Source organism: Caenorhabditis remanei, chromosome I (assembly GCF_010183535.1).
Source record: "Caenorhabditis remanei strain PX506 chromosome I, whole genome shotgun sequence".
Classification (NCBI taxonomy): domain Eukaryota; kingdom Metazoa; phylum Nematoda; class Chromadorea; order Rhabditida; family Rhabditidae; genus Caenorhabditis; species Caenorhabditis remanei.
In genome coordinates this window covers 3,586,901-3,601,842 of record NC_071328.1, presented here as the reverse complement: position 1 = coordinate 3,601,842, position 14,942 = coordinate 3,586,901, and the positions used below count along the sequence as shown (strand labels likewise).

The following is a 14,942-nucleotide window of genomic DNA, read 5'->3' as shown; positions in this document are numbered from 1 at the left end:
GGAGGGATTACGCACTTACTGGGTAAAAAATTGAAAATAACAAAAAGGTAAAGAGAAAATGATTCATTTTTGTCAGGTGAAAAATCGGTGGAGGCTAACAATAAAGTGTAAGACTGGGGAAAATGTTTGTTATTATGGAAAGAGAAGAAAAAAGTATTCGAATTAATAGAAAAATATAATTGAATAGAAACCAAATGTTGTTTGTGGTTAGAATTTAGAGATCATAAAAACCGTGAAAAATTAAACGTTATGGGGAAATTGAGAACACATAACAAATCGATAACAAGACGCAAATTATGCATACAGTTTTCTACTGATTCTCCATAACCATTATGTTGTCGTCAGTTTGACTGCTCACAACTTTTAAGACAATCTCCGCGTATGGAATGTTTTCTGAAATTCTCCATCCATACACAACAATTTTAGATGAGGAGTTTAGTGGAATGGAGAAACCAGGTGCTACATTAGGAAATCTAGAAAATAGATTATTATCAGAATAAAGTAATTGTTTCTTATCACTTACTGATCATTAATTCCAATTAATTCACTCAAAATCTCCCTGAACTCGTTTCTCAGCTTAGTCATAATCTCGTCGTTCGGATCACCATAGCCTTTGCATACAAGAGTGGTACCTGTCTCCTTCCCATTTTCCATCCAATACCTGATGATGCCCATTACATCCGTCCATTCAAGAGTATCATATTCTAATTCTGTATTTTGGTTTTGAATTGCATTAATTCTAGTCGAATATTCATTCCTTTGATCGTCACTAATCTCAACGCAAAGCTTCTTTGCAGAACGAATATGTGGATGGTTGAAATCATCAATACAATCGATTGACAGCTCTTTTAGGGGGAAACTATCAGGATTGATGTATTCGAGAATATCGTTAAGTAGAAAATTATGAATGGTCAGTTCATTAGTTGTCACGTTAAACTGCGAAAAATTCCCCTCTTCTATGTAGGAAAACCAAAAATGATCTGCATAAATATTCATTCTTCCTCCCAAGTAGTACTCATGCATCCTCTCCGCTGCCTTCTCGTATGTCAGGTGCATTGGATATTGCCTAAGAAAAGATTTTTCTCCCTTTCTGAACTCGATTTGATTATCTATATTAGTATCAGAATACACTTCCTGAATACTTATACAGTTCAAAGCAATATTATTACTAATCATTAGGTATTCTAGATGAATAGGAATCAATTTTTCAATTCTTCGGAGTGCGGGGCTACGGGCAGTGATGTAAATACTGAAAGTGAGAAGCAATTAGATAAAATGATAAATTTTAAAATGACTTACCGTCGATTTGCCTCCAAGTACTCAAGAACGCATTTGAGACCGGGATAGGAGAGTTTTTTGGTCATCTTGAAGAAGATGAAGGAGACGACTGGACGGGTAGACTGCGAATGGAGGAAAACAAAGAGAGGAGTCTGCCACGTCATCGATCGTGCGCACATTCAAATATTGGTTGTTTGGAGCGAATTTGCAACAAGGGCTCCGGGAAGTTTCCAAACCGAAACAATTGACAACAATGACGCTAGTGACCTAGGAAACCAAAAAAAGAGGGTGGACATCTAAAAAAGTTGTGTTTCTGGTTTGTCTAGAATAAAAGTGTTGGACATACAGCGTTATTTTGATACCTGAATAATCATGAAACCTCTTCTTATATCTCAACTTTCGAATGAAATAAACACTGCGTATTTCTTTCTTTTCCTATGATGGGACATCCGGACAAGCAGAACACATTAAGTAATGAAGCAAATTTGCAAAACTGTAGTATCACCCTCAATCGTTATCAGTTCTTCCAATAAACTCACTTTTCATCTCTGCACTCTTTCATCTCTCATCGACTGCTCTCGGATGCTTCATCCTCATTCATTCTGCATTTTATCGGTGTTGTTTCCCCACTGGCTCAATGAGCGAGCCTACCCTTTCCATATTACCTGATTTTTATTGAATTCTGAACTATTTTTTGTACACATTGGTAAGTTCGATTTGGGGTGAGGATAAGGAGAAATGGAGAAGTTTTCAGGTTTATTGATTGATCTCTTGTTTTGTTTTGATCTCAAAGTCTATACAAGCATAGTATAATGGCGGAATGATAATTGACCTGGAAAGTGCTGTTGAAGAATAGCTGAAGCTCCACTTTGGGTGTGGCGCTAATTGAGTTGGACTTAAGAAGAGCCCAACAATGGCCAATCTTCGACCCAACAAAGGAATCATTCACCTCGTTCATCAGGACTGTCAACGAATTCTCTGCGCGCACCCGGACAGAAGCGGATGCTCGAAGAAGCCTTCCGTTGATGCTCATCGGAGAATGGAAAGATGCATACAGGACGGTCGTCAAAGGCGACGACAATTGGAGGACTGCCATTGAAAAGTTGAGGGAATTTGTGCTCACTCTCAACTAAGAAGATCGAGGAATCGAGCAACTTCATATGTGTTAATTAGTATTTGTATAACCGGGGAGATATTGTATTTGGGCATCGTTTTAAGTAATAAATTTGTTTTCTAAAGTATCGTTTTACTCGCTATCATATTCATTCTCGCCGTAGGTTCGCCCTTATTTTGATTCTCTTCATCCGTGTTTGTGAGGGGTATCTAATGAGCCTGTGTCGGACTCAACACGGAAAACAAAACACTTCATTTTCTTAAAACCGTAAGATGTGCTACCACACGCCCATATAAAAGTGACGTTTCTCTTATCAATTAGTTCTTAACGAGTCGGCCCGTTAAATGACAATTATGATAACACAGTACGACGCGTACGGTCTCTGTCGTGCAACGGTTCGCACGGTGCCAGAATAAGACTTGGCTGAGTGCTAAATTCAAATTTTACGTTTATTTGTCAGTATGAAACGCGACGCGCACGCAACGCGACTCAAAAAATTTGATTATTTTCGTTGCGGACCTTACGCCCCTGACTCGCTACGCAGTCTGAATAGGTCCAATTTCAACTAAATTTTTTTCCACTAGTCAATGGCATCAAACATCAATAACCACCTTTAAATTATTTTTCATTTCTCATCGGAATTCCTTTCATGTCTATTGTTACCCTTTTCCCCTCTATTGTTAATGAAACAGTTATAAAGAATGGGTGTCTGAAACATTTTCGTTATTCGGAATCATGAAAATTTCCACTGTGATTGTTTTTTTGGTTGTAACGTGTCTTTTCAAGGTGAGTGGCCTATAGTAATCTACAGTAACCTACAGTACCCCAGTCATTCCAGACCACCTCATCGCTACCACCTGGGTGTATCGTTTGCACTCCTCTCCTCACAACTCCTACCACTTGGGAAGATTTATCTGAACTAATGAGAGTTGCATGTCGGAGATTAAAAGAGGCTGAGGACGCTTGCAATGGAATAATAGATAATGCGAATCTCACGGACTCTTATCCGAATATGTATCCTCATATTGTCAATTTCAGAAAGATTTTGTGTAAGAAGTATTGTGGGAGTGAATTGTGAGAATAAATCTTTTTGTCTTGGAATTTTACGATGGGGCTCGTTTGCGGAGTGACAGGTGCTCACACGGCCCACCTCCAGCGGAGGCACTCTCAATGCACTGCACGCAGTACTTCGAGAGGCAGGAGGCCGTGACTGCCGTGGAAATCAATAAATCGTCCTTCTCAGAATCTCTATTCTATTGGCCCCCCTTGTACTACACATCTCTTTGAATGGAATTACTGAAACTTCCCTACCTTATCCACCTCAAAATACTCAGTTGTCTCGAGCCATTTGAACATTTCTTTCTGGGTCTTTGCTCCAAAAAATCAGCATTATTAATCCGAAGAATCCGTCATAATTTTGATGCAACAACTATCGATTTGGGGCATTATACAATAAAAACTCAAAATAACGGAACGAGAGGAGATGATTTAATTATGTGGACCACTTATTACCATCCCAAAACTATTGATTTGTTGACTGGAGTGTTTTGGAATCAGAGAATCAAGCTGAAGTACAATGGGAGGACTATTCGATGCAGGTATGTTTAACAGGTTTTAAAACTTGTAGATTACGTCAATGGTTCTAGTTAGTATTTTCCCGTTAAAAAACATTTCACAAAACAGAATCATGTGATTATTTTTTGTAATTCCCGAGCGTGAGCAGTTTCTTCCTTCATCCCCTATGTTCCTAAGGAGACGTCGTACATAAACTACGTCAACCTTAAAATTTCATATATTTTTGAAGTTTTTTTTAGCTTTTCTAGTTTTCGAAATGTGTGCTCTCAAAGAGTAACGACTAGCACAGTCCTTTTAATCACCCATATCTTCCTAGGAAGACATTATACAGAGTTTTGGTACACTTCAAAAAAAAGTTTCCATCCGAAAACTGTTGTAAAGTCTAAGAAACCTACCAGCTAATTGTCGTTTTTTTCCAGAATCACTCTCCATCCAGAACGGAAAATCCCGTTATTATGGTGCCGAGAAAAACATCTGAAATCATTGCCAATTGCAATAAACTCGGCAATTTGTGACGTTTTCAACACATCATCTGAAATCCGAATCATGGCTGATATGGACCAATTATCAGAGTTTCCAAACATAGATTCAGTCGATAATTTACTAGAATATTCTCATTCTGTAGATCAAATCGAATATCAAAATTTCTTCGATCGAGTCAATATTCGAAATTGCGCACGTTTATCTGCCGGGTTTTTCCTGAAACCCAACTCCAGTATGTTTTCAGTCAATCACCTGAACTGTTGTAACTCGAAATGGTTGACGAGAGAACACTTACTTAGTTTCCGAGGTCAAAGTGCACTATTCCAAAGTGCAACTCAAATTAAGAATGATGATTTGATTGCTTTTGTTGATAATTGGTTGGCTGGTAGTAATACAAAATTACAGTCTCTCATGGTGAAAGGAAATGTGTTTCGTCCCGATTTGGGTTATGACAAGGATACGATCTTGAGGAATTTCGAGACTAGACCATGGAGCCCAGAAGTTAGAGAAAGAAGGTTCAAGTATCCGCCAGGGTGAGTATTTTCTGAAAGAAGAGGGTTTTTTTTTCAAATTCCGGTAGAGCTTAGTTATACCAATTTCCTATTAATGAATTTTCAGAATGAAGTATTTGAGCAGAACAGATGTAATGGATTGTGCATTTGGAGTGGATATATTAAGGGAAAGAGACAACTTACTAGCGACTATATTGATTGATAGTAATAAGTTTCGTTTCTTCGTTTGGCATGACAGATTTCCAAAAGACAATGATCCAATCATACGTCCAGCTGCAAGACATATGTCTCCTTGCTATGTGATTGGTAGCATTTATTTTTGATTTTTGAGATTTTTGACAAGTGAATGTTGTGACGTCGTTAGCATAATAACTCACAGAGATTTTTTAAAAGTCTAAAGTTTTGATCTATCTGTTTTCCCTTTTTGATCTTCTGATAAGAGGAAATGTCATCATTATGGTGCTTCCAAAGTTGCTACAAAACAGCAAAAACGACAAATTGCGGTGGCCAAAGATGATTTGTAGATTTGTAGGTTTCCAGTTATGCGTTATTGCTCATCCTTAATTTTTAAACTGCAAAACCTACAAACCTACAAATCAACTTTGGCCGCCGCAGATTTGTCGTCGTAGCAACTTTGGCCGCACCATTATTTCTCGTTTCAAAGTTAGTCCTACTTTTTATGTCAATCCCGTAACGTGGCCGATGCGGATCATTGTGTTCCCTTTGTCCACTTATTACTACATATTATTCAGTATCACCAATTTAGCAGTTATTATACATATGTGTTTTAAGAAGCGACAGAACATAACAGTGAATAAAGATAAACATCACAGAATAAAGCGCGACTATTTTCCAAGAAGAATGGATTCTGAAGAACTAGACATGTTTTAAGCAATTGAAAGAATTGCGAAAAATGAAAAGAGACCAGATTCATTGAGACGAGATTATTGGGACATAATATCGGAGAAAGAAGGTGTCATTTCATGGGATTGTATTGATTCACTATTCGGCATTCAAATCCTCGTCTACGTCCATTTGCGGTGTCGCTATCACTTCGTGAGAACTCAAGTTCTCTTCGGCAGGGTGGAGGTAGATCTGGAAGTGACAAATGAATTCAATGTAGAACGAAACGGCGACTCAAAAAAGATAGAGGAGTCAATGAGTCGGCTAACGAAGTAATGAGGTGAAATCAAGTTCAGATAAAAAATATTATTATTATCGCATTGACTTCTACAAAGTTTGAAGTCTTACCGCATGAGTGTTAGACGAGAGCATACGTCGATTGATTTCAATGTAGATGTGCCTCCATCCGGGGACAAATCCACGAATCTCAAAAACGTGTGCGTTTTCGTTGGGGCTGAAACCGAGATTGACTATCTCGTCGCTGACTGTTAAACTCTCCAAGTAAACTCTCTGTGTTGGATCGACGTTGAGAACACGCAATACAGATGACTGGCCGACTTCCAGTCATACGCAATGTAAACACGTGGATGAACTTGAATCTGAAATTAAAACACGATAGGAACGATGCTTCATACTTCGCCTTCCGGATAAGAAATGTTTACTTCCATGCAACGCTGTTGTAGATCAAACTTCATCTCGTTCACTTTTACCCATCCGAAACTTCGATAGTTGTACTCCCGTGACCTCCTCCCGCCTACTAAACCAATCAGGTGTTTTTCCAGCCTTGATTGAAAATATTTTGGAGCTAGAATCCAAGAAGATCCAAGAACGCCCGGAAGGTAAACGTGCGCAATTTCGAATGTTAATTCGATCAAAAAAGTTCTGATATTCGATTTGATCTACAGAACCAGAATACTCTGATAAGATATCTGGAAATTCTGATAATTAGGCCAAAAATAAGCGCAACTTTTTTTCCTTTGAGGTATTATCAAAACAAAAAAATCCCGACTTTTCTTCTCACAACTAAATGCAGACTCAGTGCAAAATTACTCTTGAGTCTGCATTCTGAAGTGAGAAAAATGTTGGAACTTTTTTATTTCGACAATATCTAGGCCGCGGAAAGTTCTTACCCGTCCGTTTCGCGTTTATTCGTAACGTTTTCTTCATTGTTTCCCTTGAAGTGCAACAGTTTATCAATAATTTATATGCTGATAACACATTACCAAATAGAATATCACAGGTTACCGTGTGGCCAAACTATCCAGGTTCGGGAAATGAACACTAAGCATAGAAAAAACATATTTTCCAAATTGGTAAGTGTTGACCGAACGTTTTCTGTTAGGTTTCCTAGGCCGTGGGGAGTTTTTCCTTTGTTCGTTTCGAGTTTACTCTTAGCATTTTCTTCATAATTTCCCTTTGAGTGCATCAGTTTTATCAATATTGATAGAGCGTTTCGAATATCGATTCGATCGAAGAAGTTTTGATATTCGATTTGATCTACAGAACGAGAGTATTCTAGTAAATTATCGACTGAATCTATGTTTGGAAACTCTGATAATTGGTCCATATCAGCCATGATTCGGATTTCAGATGATGTGTTGAATACGTCACAAATTGCAGAGTTTATTGCGATTGGCAATGCTTTCAGATGTTTTTCTCGGCACCATAATAAGGGGATTTTCCGTTCTGGATGGAGAGTGATTCTGCAAAAAACGACAATTAGGTGGTAGGTTTCTTAGACTTTACAACAGTCTTGGGATGGAACATTTTTTTGAAGTGCTCCAAAACTCTGTACAATGTCTTCCTAGGAAGATATGGGCGATTAAATAGACTGCGCTAGTCGTTACTTACGCTTTGCCTTCAAAAGCGCACGTTTTGAAAACTACAAGAGCTAAATAAACTTCAAAAATATATGAAATTTTAAGGTAGACGTATTTTATGTACGACGTCTCCTTAGGAACATAGGGGATGAAGGAAGGAACTGCTCACGCTTGGGTATTACAAAAAGTAATCACATGATTCTGTTTTGTGAAATTAACGGGAAGACACTAACTAGAATCATTGACGTAATCTACAAGTTTTAAAACCTGTTAAACATACCTGCATCGAATAGTCCTCCCATTGTACTTCAGCTTGATTCTCTGATTCCAAAACACTCCAGTCAACAAATCAATAGTTTTGGGATGGTAATAAGTGGTCCACATAATTAAATCATCTCCTCTCGTTCCGTTATTTTGAGTTTTTATTGTATAATGCCCCAAATCGATAGTTGTTGCATCAAAATTATGACGGATTCTTCGGATTAATAATGCTGATTTTTGGGAGAAAAGACCCAGAAAGAAATGTTCGAATGGTTCAAGACAACTGAGTATTTTAAGGTGGACAAGGTAGGGAAGTTTCAGTAATTCCATTCAAAGAGATGTGGAGTAAATGGAGACAATAGAATAGAGGTTCTGAGAAGGACGATTTATTGATTTCGAGGACAGTGTGAGACCTGTCACTCTGCAAACGCGCCTCGTCGGAAAATAACCAAACAATCCGATTTATTTTCATCACTTCAGAAAAAATCAACTCAAGCACGGTATTCCAAACAGCGAAATCGAATTTTTCAGGATTTTTCTCTTTAGAGCGCATTTGCAAATTACAAAAATGAAACAATTATTTTTTGCACTGAAAATGCTGTTTTTTCGGCTCTTGTGCTTTTGTTTCGAATTTTTCTCAATTTCTGCAACGACAGTCTGATAGATTGGCTCAATACCTATCATTTGAGCACAATTTGAAAAATTTCTGTCGTCAAAATCGCGAATCTGCGGACCGAGACCTGATTTTTATTGTGCACCTTGATGAAATTTGATTGCGCAGCATTATTAAAGCCAGGAATAATTAGATTTTTGCTCCAAAAACACCGTTTTTCCGGAAAACTACATTCTGAGCCCTACCGGTATTTTCAGACAACCAAAATTAACAAATGATAGCTTAAAATGAAGCAAACAGCATTTCCTATCAGATGGTCGTTTTGGAGTTTCGTTAAAAACTTTTTTTAGGCCAAAAAAGCTCAAAACGTGCTTCATGTGACAAAAAAGCGTTCCCACGTGATTTTTAGATCAAAAATTTTTTAGAGATCACAATAATTATTGACGCGGGAAGCTTCGCAGGCTGCACGTAAAACGCGTCAGTAATCGATAGTCAGAACTGGATTCGCTGTTAACAGCTGTTTGGAACACCGTGCTCAAGCAATTCTTCTTACACAAACTAGTTCTGAAATTTGACATAATCAATTCTGAGAAGAAAAATAAGGTGGACGAATTATTGGTTTCATTTGATCGCGGTGAAATTGTGCTATTACTTTCATGTTCACATTTTCTAGCGGGAGGAAGTAGAGGTTTTAAAATTTCACTCATAAGAGAACCTATTTTGACCTTCCTTGTTGAACGTTTTAAAGTTTCTTTCATCAAATAATTGTTTAAAAAAAATGTAGGTCAAATTAAGTTTCATGTATTTGTTCTGTTCCAAAAAAACCTTTTTTTCAAATGTTTGGTTGAATACATTTTCTTATAAATTGTTTATATACGTTCATGTCATCCGCCCTATCAGCTTTCATCTAATTATTTCAGAATCCAAATGCCCCACCTACTAACCACCGTCGTCCGACGTCTTCACACCCTCATCACTCATCTACTCATTCTCTTTTTCGCCTCCATCATTTTCGTGTATTTTTTAATTTTCGATAAAGAGAAAAATGACGGGAATCAGATGGTCACTCGACACGAATCGTAAGTTTTTGAAATAATTGGACTAGGATTTTCCTGAATTTCCTGAATTTCCTAGGCCATCTAAACCTCAAAACCTCTTCCATTTCGTTTCAGAAACCAACTTGTAAAATACACTGGAACATCTCGAAATTTTAAATTCAACGTCGTCGGAAACTCGATTCAACTCTCCACTTGGTCCCAACAAATCGATATCCAAAATGTTGTGAAAATGAGTAATCCGATGTTTGATCTACAGAAGAATCCGGAAGAAAATTAGAAGCCAAAACAATACTCGATGATTGTCTCACTACAAGAGAATCTTCTGATTCAGAGAATGAATAATTTCTGTTAATATTTCAAAACCAGATTTATTAATGATCTCATCGCGTTTCTGTAATAAAGAATTTTAAATTTTTTTCTTTTGAAGAATTGAGTGTAGATCACAAAAGTATAAACGCGCTCCACAGAGATCTAGGGCGAATTTGTTAACCATGGGACACAGAACAGTTTTTTGTTCAAAGAAACTTTCTTACTCATTTTTTATACAACTCTTAATTCCATACAACATGATACTAAAATATCAAAAAAAAAACACTTTTTTTATTAGCAGAGGGAAGGAAAAAATGATTTATGGTTCCTTATCATTACTTCAACCCCTAAATAAACAGGAAGTGTGTGATTCCTTTGCTAACTATGAGTGAAAACAAGAATTTCAGCAATTTTTAGAGGGAGAGAGAGAGAGAACAAGAGCAGAATGATCAACATCAAAAATTAAAGTGGAGGGGAGGAAGGGCAGACACATTTTGGGGAAGGATACGATAAGTGACCACAGTTCAGTTTTCAACTCAAATTTTTTACTTTTTTCGAAATTTTAAGGCTCGAAATAATCTTACCTGAATGTGCAAACGCGCTCTACTGCCATCCAGGGTTGAGTGGAATTCCGCCACTTTTTTCCTTCTGTCTTCCGCCTTCCACCATCAATCTGAACATGCAAATGCGCTCTATTGATAATCTCCATTTACTGAGGGAACTTCTATTAACATTGCTGAAGCATAATATCTGCGCTCTACTGGCAATAGATACAAGTACTACAGTACCGTCCAAAAGATTGTAAACTTTGACCGTTTTCAGTTCAAATTGGCCAACTTTAAGGGTGTGTCATGGTAATACTGATTATTCCATCAAGTAGACTTATAATGAATCATACTGATCAAAAGTAGAGCTTCATTTTTTTAGTTGACAACTTTTTTGTACGGACACTCCCTAGAGAGTTATGGTCATTTTAAGATTACAGCTCAAAAATCGCACTATTTTACACTGAAATTGGTCGATTTGATGGAAAAATTACTTTGTCAGTGTGTAACTTGCTAGGGAGTGTCCGTACAAAAAAGTTGTCAACTACAAAAATGGAGTTCTATCTTTGTTCTTTATAATTCATTAAAAATCTACTTGATGGGACAATCAGTATTACTATGACACACTCTTAAAGTTGGCCAATTTCAACTGAAAACGGTCAAAGTTCACAATCTTTTGGACGGTACTGTATACTTACATATGCGCCTCATTAGAGCGCACTTGCCATTCATTCGTTTCGTTAATAAATGTCTAAAAAAGATTGCGATTGGAGCGCGTTTACTGACTTATTAGCTCGGATCAGTCCTTACAACTGCACAAGCCCTTAATTCGTCCTGTTAGTAAATGTAAAAAAACAAGATTACCATTGGAGCGCACTTGCGTGCACCTCAATTTCCCCCTGCATTGAAAACCAATCATGAGTTCTCTATTGACTAAAAAATTCCAAAATTGAAAAAAAAAATGATGAAAAAGTACAAAAGAGGGATATTAAATTGTGTCACCAACATTTTTCATTCAGATTTTTTTTCCAATTTTTCGACAAATAAAATCATGAAGGATATAAAGTATACGAGGCTTGATGAGGTTGGTCTTTATAGTTTTTTAATTATTTTTAAACTTAATTTCTTAATTTCAGCTCCTCGACGACAATTTAGAAGAATTCGTGCCTTCCGAGTCTTCCATCACATTGAAAACCGTACTAATTGGGATATTTTTGATTGGATTCTTCATTTTATTCGTTTTTTATTTCAATACTAACTTGGTAAGTGCGCTCCACCGAACTTTTTAAGTTTCGGTAGAGCGCGCTTGCCAAAAACCTTTAGATTTTCAGAAACTTCATGCCGATGGGAAGTTTTCGAGAAGAATCTCAATGATAAATGGAAAATTGAAAAAATTAAAATATAAAAATGCAACGAAATTCGAGGATTTTTATTTCAGAAAGTAGGTTTCTGGTGGTCGAGGAATTGAGAAAACTAGGTCTGCAGTGGAGCGCACTTGCCAACTCAAAAACTCCTCCGTGGCCTATCTTTCCTGATTCCTCGACCGCCAATCAGCGAATTGTCAATAGAGCGCACTTTCCAGATCGGAGACTCAATTTCTCCAATGTTCCGAATTCCTAGAAGACAACCAAACCTCCATAGATCAATATGTGTCCCACGGGCGTCTCCGTCGGGACAAAAACACAACATTCCCTCTGAAAATGGATTGTGACTCTATAAAAACGCGTCTTTTCGGTGATCTTCCGGCATTTGAATCACTTGGAAAATCGATAGCATTTGTCAGAAATGCGTATACTTTATATGAGTTACAAGAGGTTTTTCTGTCAATGAACTGGCATCCCGATCACTTTTTTTGTTATGCATTGGATAGGAAAAGTGACGAAAAAATGAAGAAATCGATGAGAAAACTGGATGAATGTTTTGAGAATGTGATCGTTTTGGAGAAGGAATACGATTTCGATAGGAAGGGTCACAAACAGGATTTGGCACATTTTGATTGTTTGGAGAGGTTGTTGGATAGGAATTGGAGTCACGCGATAACGCTGCAGGTAGGTGGTTTTGTGGTTATTGTAGATCAAACCTAAAGCTACATTTTTGTAGTTGAGAGTTTTTTGGTAGGAAGCAGAGCTGTGCGGAAGTAAAATTTTCAAAAAGGAAGAAGGAAGAAGGAAGAAGGAATAACATTTTCAAAAGGAAGAAGGAAAAAGGAAGAAGGAACGAAAATTATCAAAAAGGAAGAAGGAACGAAAATTATCAAAAAGGAAGAAGGAACGAAAATTTTCAAAAAGGAAGAAGGAAGAAGGAAGAAGGAAGTGAAAAAAGCCCGGAAGAAGGAAGAAGGAAGTTGGGTCCGAACCCGGAAGTCGGAAGTTTATTTTGAAAATGACAAATTTGAGGAAAAAATTTTCTAGCCATCCCTGAAAACCAATTTTGTCGCTGTTTTGCATACAAAAATCCATTAAAAATCACCAAAACTTCGCTGAAATTCCGTCGAAAGTTACGAAATTTTTGTGGCGAACAATTTCAACGGAAGAAGGAAGAAGGAAGAAGGAATAAAATTTCAAAAAAGGAAGAAGGAAAAAGGAAGAAGGAAGTGAAAAATTGCCCGGAAGAAGGAAGAAGGAAGAAGGAAGAAGGAATTCCGCACAGCTCTGGTAGGAAGCTTCCGAAGAAAGATATAATTTGAAGAAGTTCAGCTACTTTCAAAATTGGAGAATTTGATTTCGAGAGCTGGTCACATTATCAGAGACTTCCCAATTTTGAAACTTTTTTAAATTTAATGTAGATCAAATTTACATCTCTATTTTTATAGTTGAACACGTTTTTATGTGTCACTTCCCTGAAAAGATACGACCAGTCTCGTTGAGAACTATGAGAACAAGCAAGGCAACTTTAAAAGCCCACAACTCGCTGAGGAAGTGTTGTACCAAAAAGTCGTCAACTACAAAAATGTAGACCAAAATTTGATCTACGTCTTTGTAGTTGACAACTTTTTGATATCTTTTGTTTGAAATGAGATATGAGTTGTTAAAGTTGCTGGCACCATAGAGGCGAATGCCAAACTTAAAACGCCTGTATCTTTTCAACTAATAATTCTAAAGAAAGTTGTGAACTACAAAAATATAGCTCTAGGTTTGTTCTACAATGTATAAAAAATTATGGGACACCGCTTCAAAGTTGAGCAATTTTCCCGCACTCTGTTGCAAAACCGTGACCCAAACATAACTTTTTCGAGAAATTGGTGACAATTGGCTTCGTATTTGTTCCTGTTTCTTGTTGAGTCGCTACCCAGAAAACTTCCAGAACTTTGACATGCTAATCAAGACACCCCGCCAGTTATCCGATCTTAGTGATCTCCTCAATTACACGAGTATCATGGGTTTTGATTACGGTCTCAAGGATAGATATGACGTCACGGCGGACTGGACACCAGCAGGGATGAAGTTATTGAAGAACGGTATGTATATGCGCTCTATTGATAAGTTGGGTGTCACTGTTTGTCAATAGAGCGCGCTTGCTAGTCAACCGTACTCCTAAAACAAAATTTCAGAATCCTATGTTCCCCAAGAAATCCTCCATCGAAAAATGGTTGTGAGGAAAGCTTGAATGAAGGGATCCTGTCGAAAATGTTCGTGAAATCAATATTTGAGAAATTAAATATAGATAAAGTGATACAAAGATTTGATGATGATAAGGTAATCGCGCTCCATCGAAACTTAAAAAATAGTTCGGTAGAGCGCATTTTCTATTTTTCAGCGCTTTGGAGTAGACGAAATGATGATAATGACACTATACGAGAACTACCTGGGATTAGACGGCCAAATGGAGTCGAATTGTGTAAAAGAGCGAGAAGATAAGTTGACGAGGTAAGTCCGCTCTATTCACTGTCCACTAGAACGCACTTCCAGACTGAACTACTGGAATCTCAACCAACCAGACGGTGTCTATCAGGACTGCAAATCCAACTGGCTTCGACATTCACTTTGTGTTTTTGGAGTGGAGTATCTCAAGGAAATTTCAGAGAGTCCTATGGTTTTAGGTACCTTTTTTTGTTGAAAGTGAATTTGATCTACTTATGTTTTCAGCGAACAAAGTGGTAGAGGACTTTGATTTCGGTACGGTTCTATGTGTGAGGGAGATGATGAAAAATGGGAAAACTGGGAAGAATCCGGATACTGATTGGTTGGCTTCAAATTTTCCACAGTTTAGGGAGATGCAGATGAAAGCGAATGAGACTTTTGTTAGAGGGAGCTTTGAGTGTTAATGAAGATTTTTCGCTCTATCGTACTCTTGTACCACACAACAACAACTGCTACGCCGCACGCAACGCACATAATGTTGATCTCAATAAATCTTACAATTAGAATAGGATACTATAATCGGGTTACCTTAAATACCAGAAGTGCATTTATCTTTTTATATTTGCTGAAAATTTCCCTGAGCGGTCCAATTCCCGTTATCCTGACTCAAA

The 14,942-nt window shown here is 37.5% G+C and overlaps 5 protein-coding genes across 5 annotated transcripts; 3 read left to right on the top strand and 2 right to left on the bottom strand.

The window, feature by feature from the left end:
• Positions 1 to 310: 310 nt before the first annotated feature.
• GCK72_000482 (uncharacterized protein) lies at positions 311 to 2,438 on the bottom strand (the record flags this gene model as incomplete). The annotated part of the gene is made up of 4 exons (XM_003099274.2): positions 311 to 473; positions 524 to 1,249; positions 1,300 to 1,387; positions 2,228 to 2,438. 4 exons carry the CDS (start codon positions 2,436 to 2,438, stop codon positions 311 to 313), a joined length of 1,188 nt encoding a protein of 395 aa, XP_003099322.2.
• Positions 2,439 to 3,127: 689 nt separating this feature from the next.
• On the top strand, positions 3,128 to 5,285 carry GCK72_000481 (uncharacterized protein; the record flags this gene model as incomplete). Its single annotated transcript, XM_053722517.1, has 4 exons — positions 3,128 to 3,178; positions 3,231 to 3,441; positions 4,695 to 4,983; positions 5,069 to 5,285. 4 exons carry the CDS (start codon positions 3,128 to 3,130, stop codon positions 5,283 to 5,285), a joined length of 768 nt encoding a protein of 255 aa, XP_053591162.1.
• Positions 5,286 to 5,964: 679 nt separating this feature from the next.
• Positions 5,965 to 8,069, bottom strand: GCK72_000480 (uncharacterized protein; the record flags this gene model as incomplete). The annotated part of the gene is made up of 4 exons (XM_053722516.1): positions 5,965 to 6,057; positions 6,214 to 6,422; positions 7,255 to 7,568; positions 7,966 to 8,069. 4 exons carry the CDS (start codon positions 8,067 to 8,069, stop codon positions 5,965 to 5,967), a joined length of 720 nt encoding a protein of 239 aa, XP_053591161.1.
• Positions 8,070 to 9,486: 1,417 nt separating this feature from the next.
• GCK72_000479 (uncharacterized protein) lies at positions 9,487 to 9,894 on the top strand (the record flags this gene model as incomplete). The annotated part of the gene is made up of 2 exons (XM_003099228.2): positions 9,487 to 9,638; positions 9,732 to 9,894. The coding sequence occupies 2 exons, from the start codon at positions 9,487 to 9,489 to the stop codon at positions 9,892 to 9,894; spliced, it is 315 nt and encodes a 104-aa protein (XP_003099276.2).
• Positions 9,895 to 13,783: 3,889 nt separating this feature from the next.
• Positions 13,784 to 14,735, top strand: GCK72_000478 (uncharacterized protein; the record flags this gene model as incomplete). Its single annotated transcript, XM_053722515.1, has 5 exons — positions 13,784 to 13,928; positions 14,135 to 14,166; positions 14,228 to 14,337; positions 14,380 to 14,510; positions 14,557 to 14,735. The coding sequence occupies 5 exons, from the start codon at positions 13,784 to 13,786 to the stop codon at positions 14,733 to 14,735; spliced, it is 597 nt and encodes a 198-aa protein (XP_053591160.1).
• Between the last annotated feature and the right edge of the window lie 207 nt (positions 14,736 to 14,942).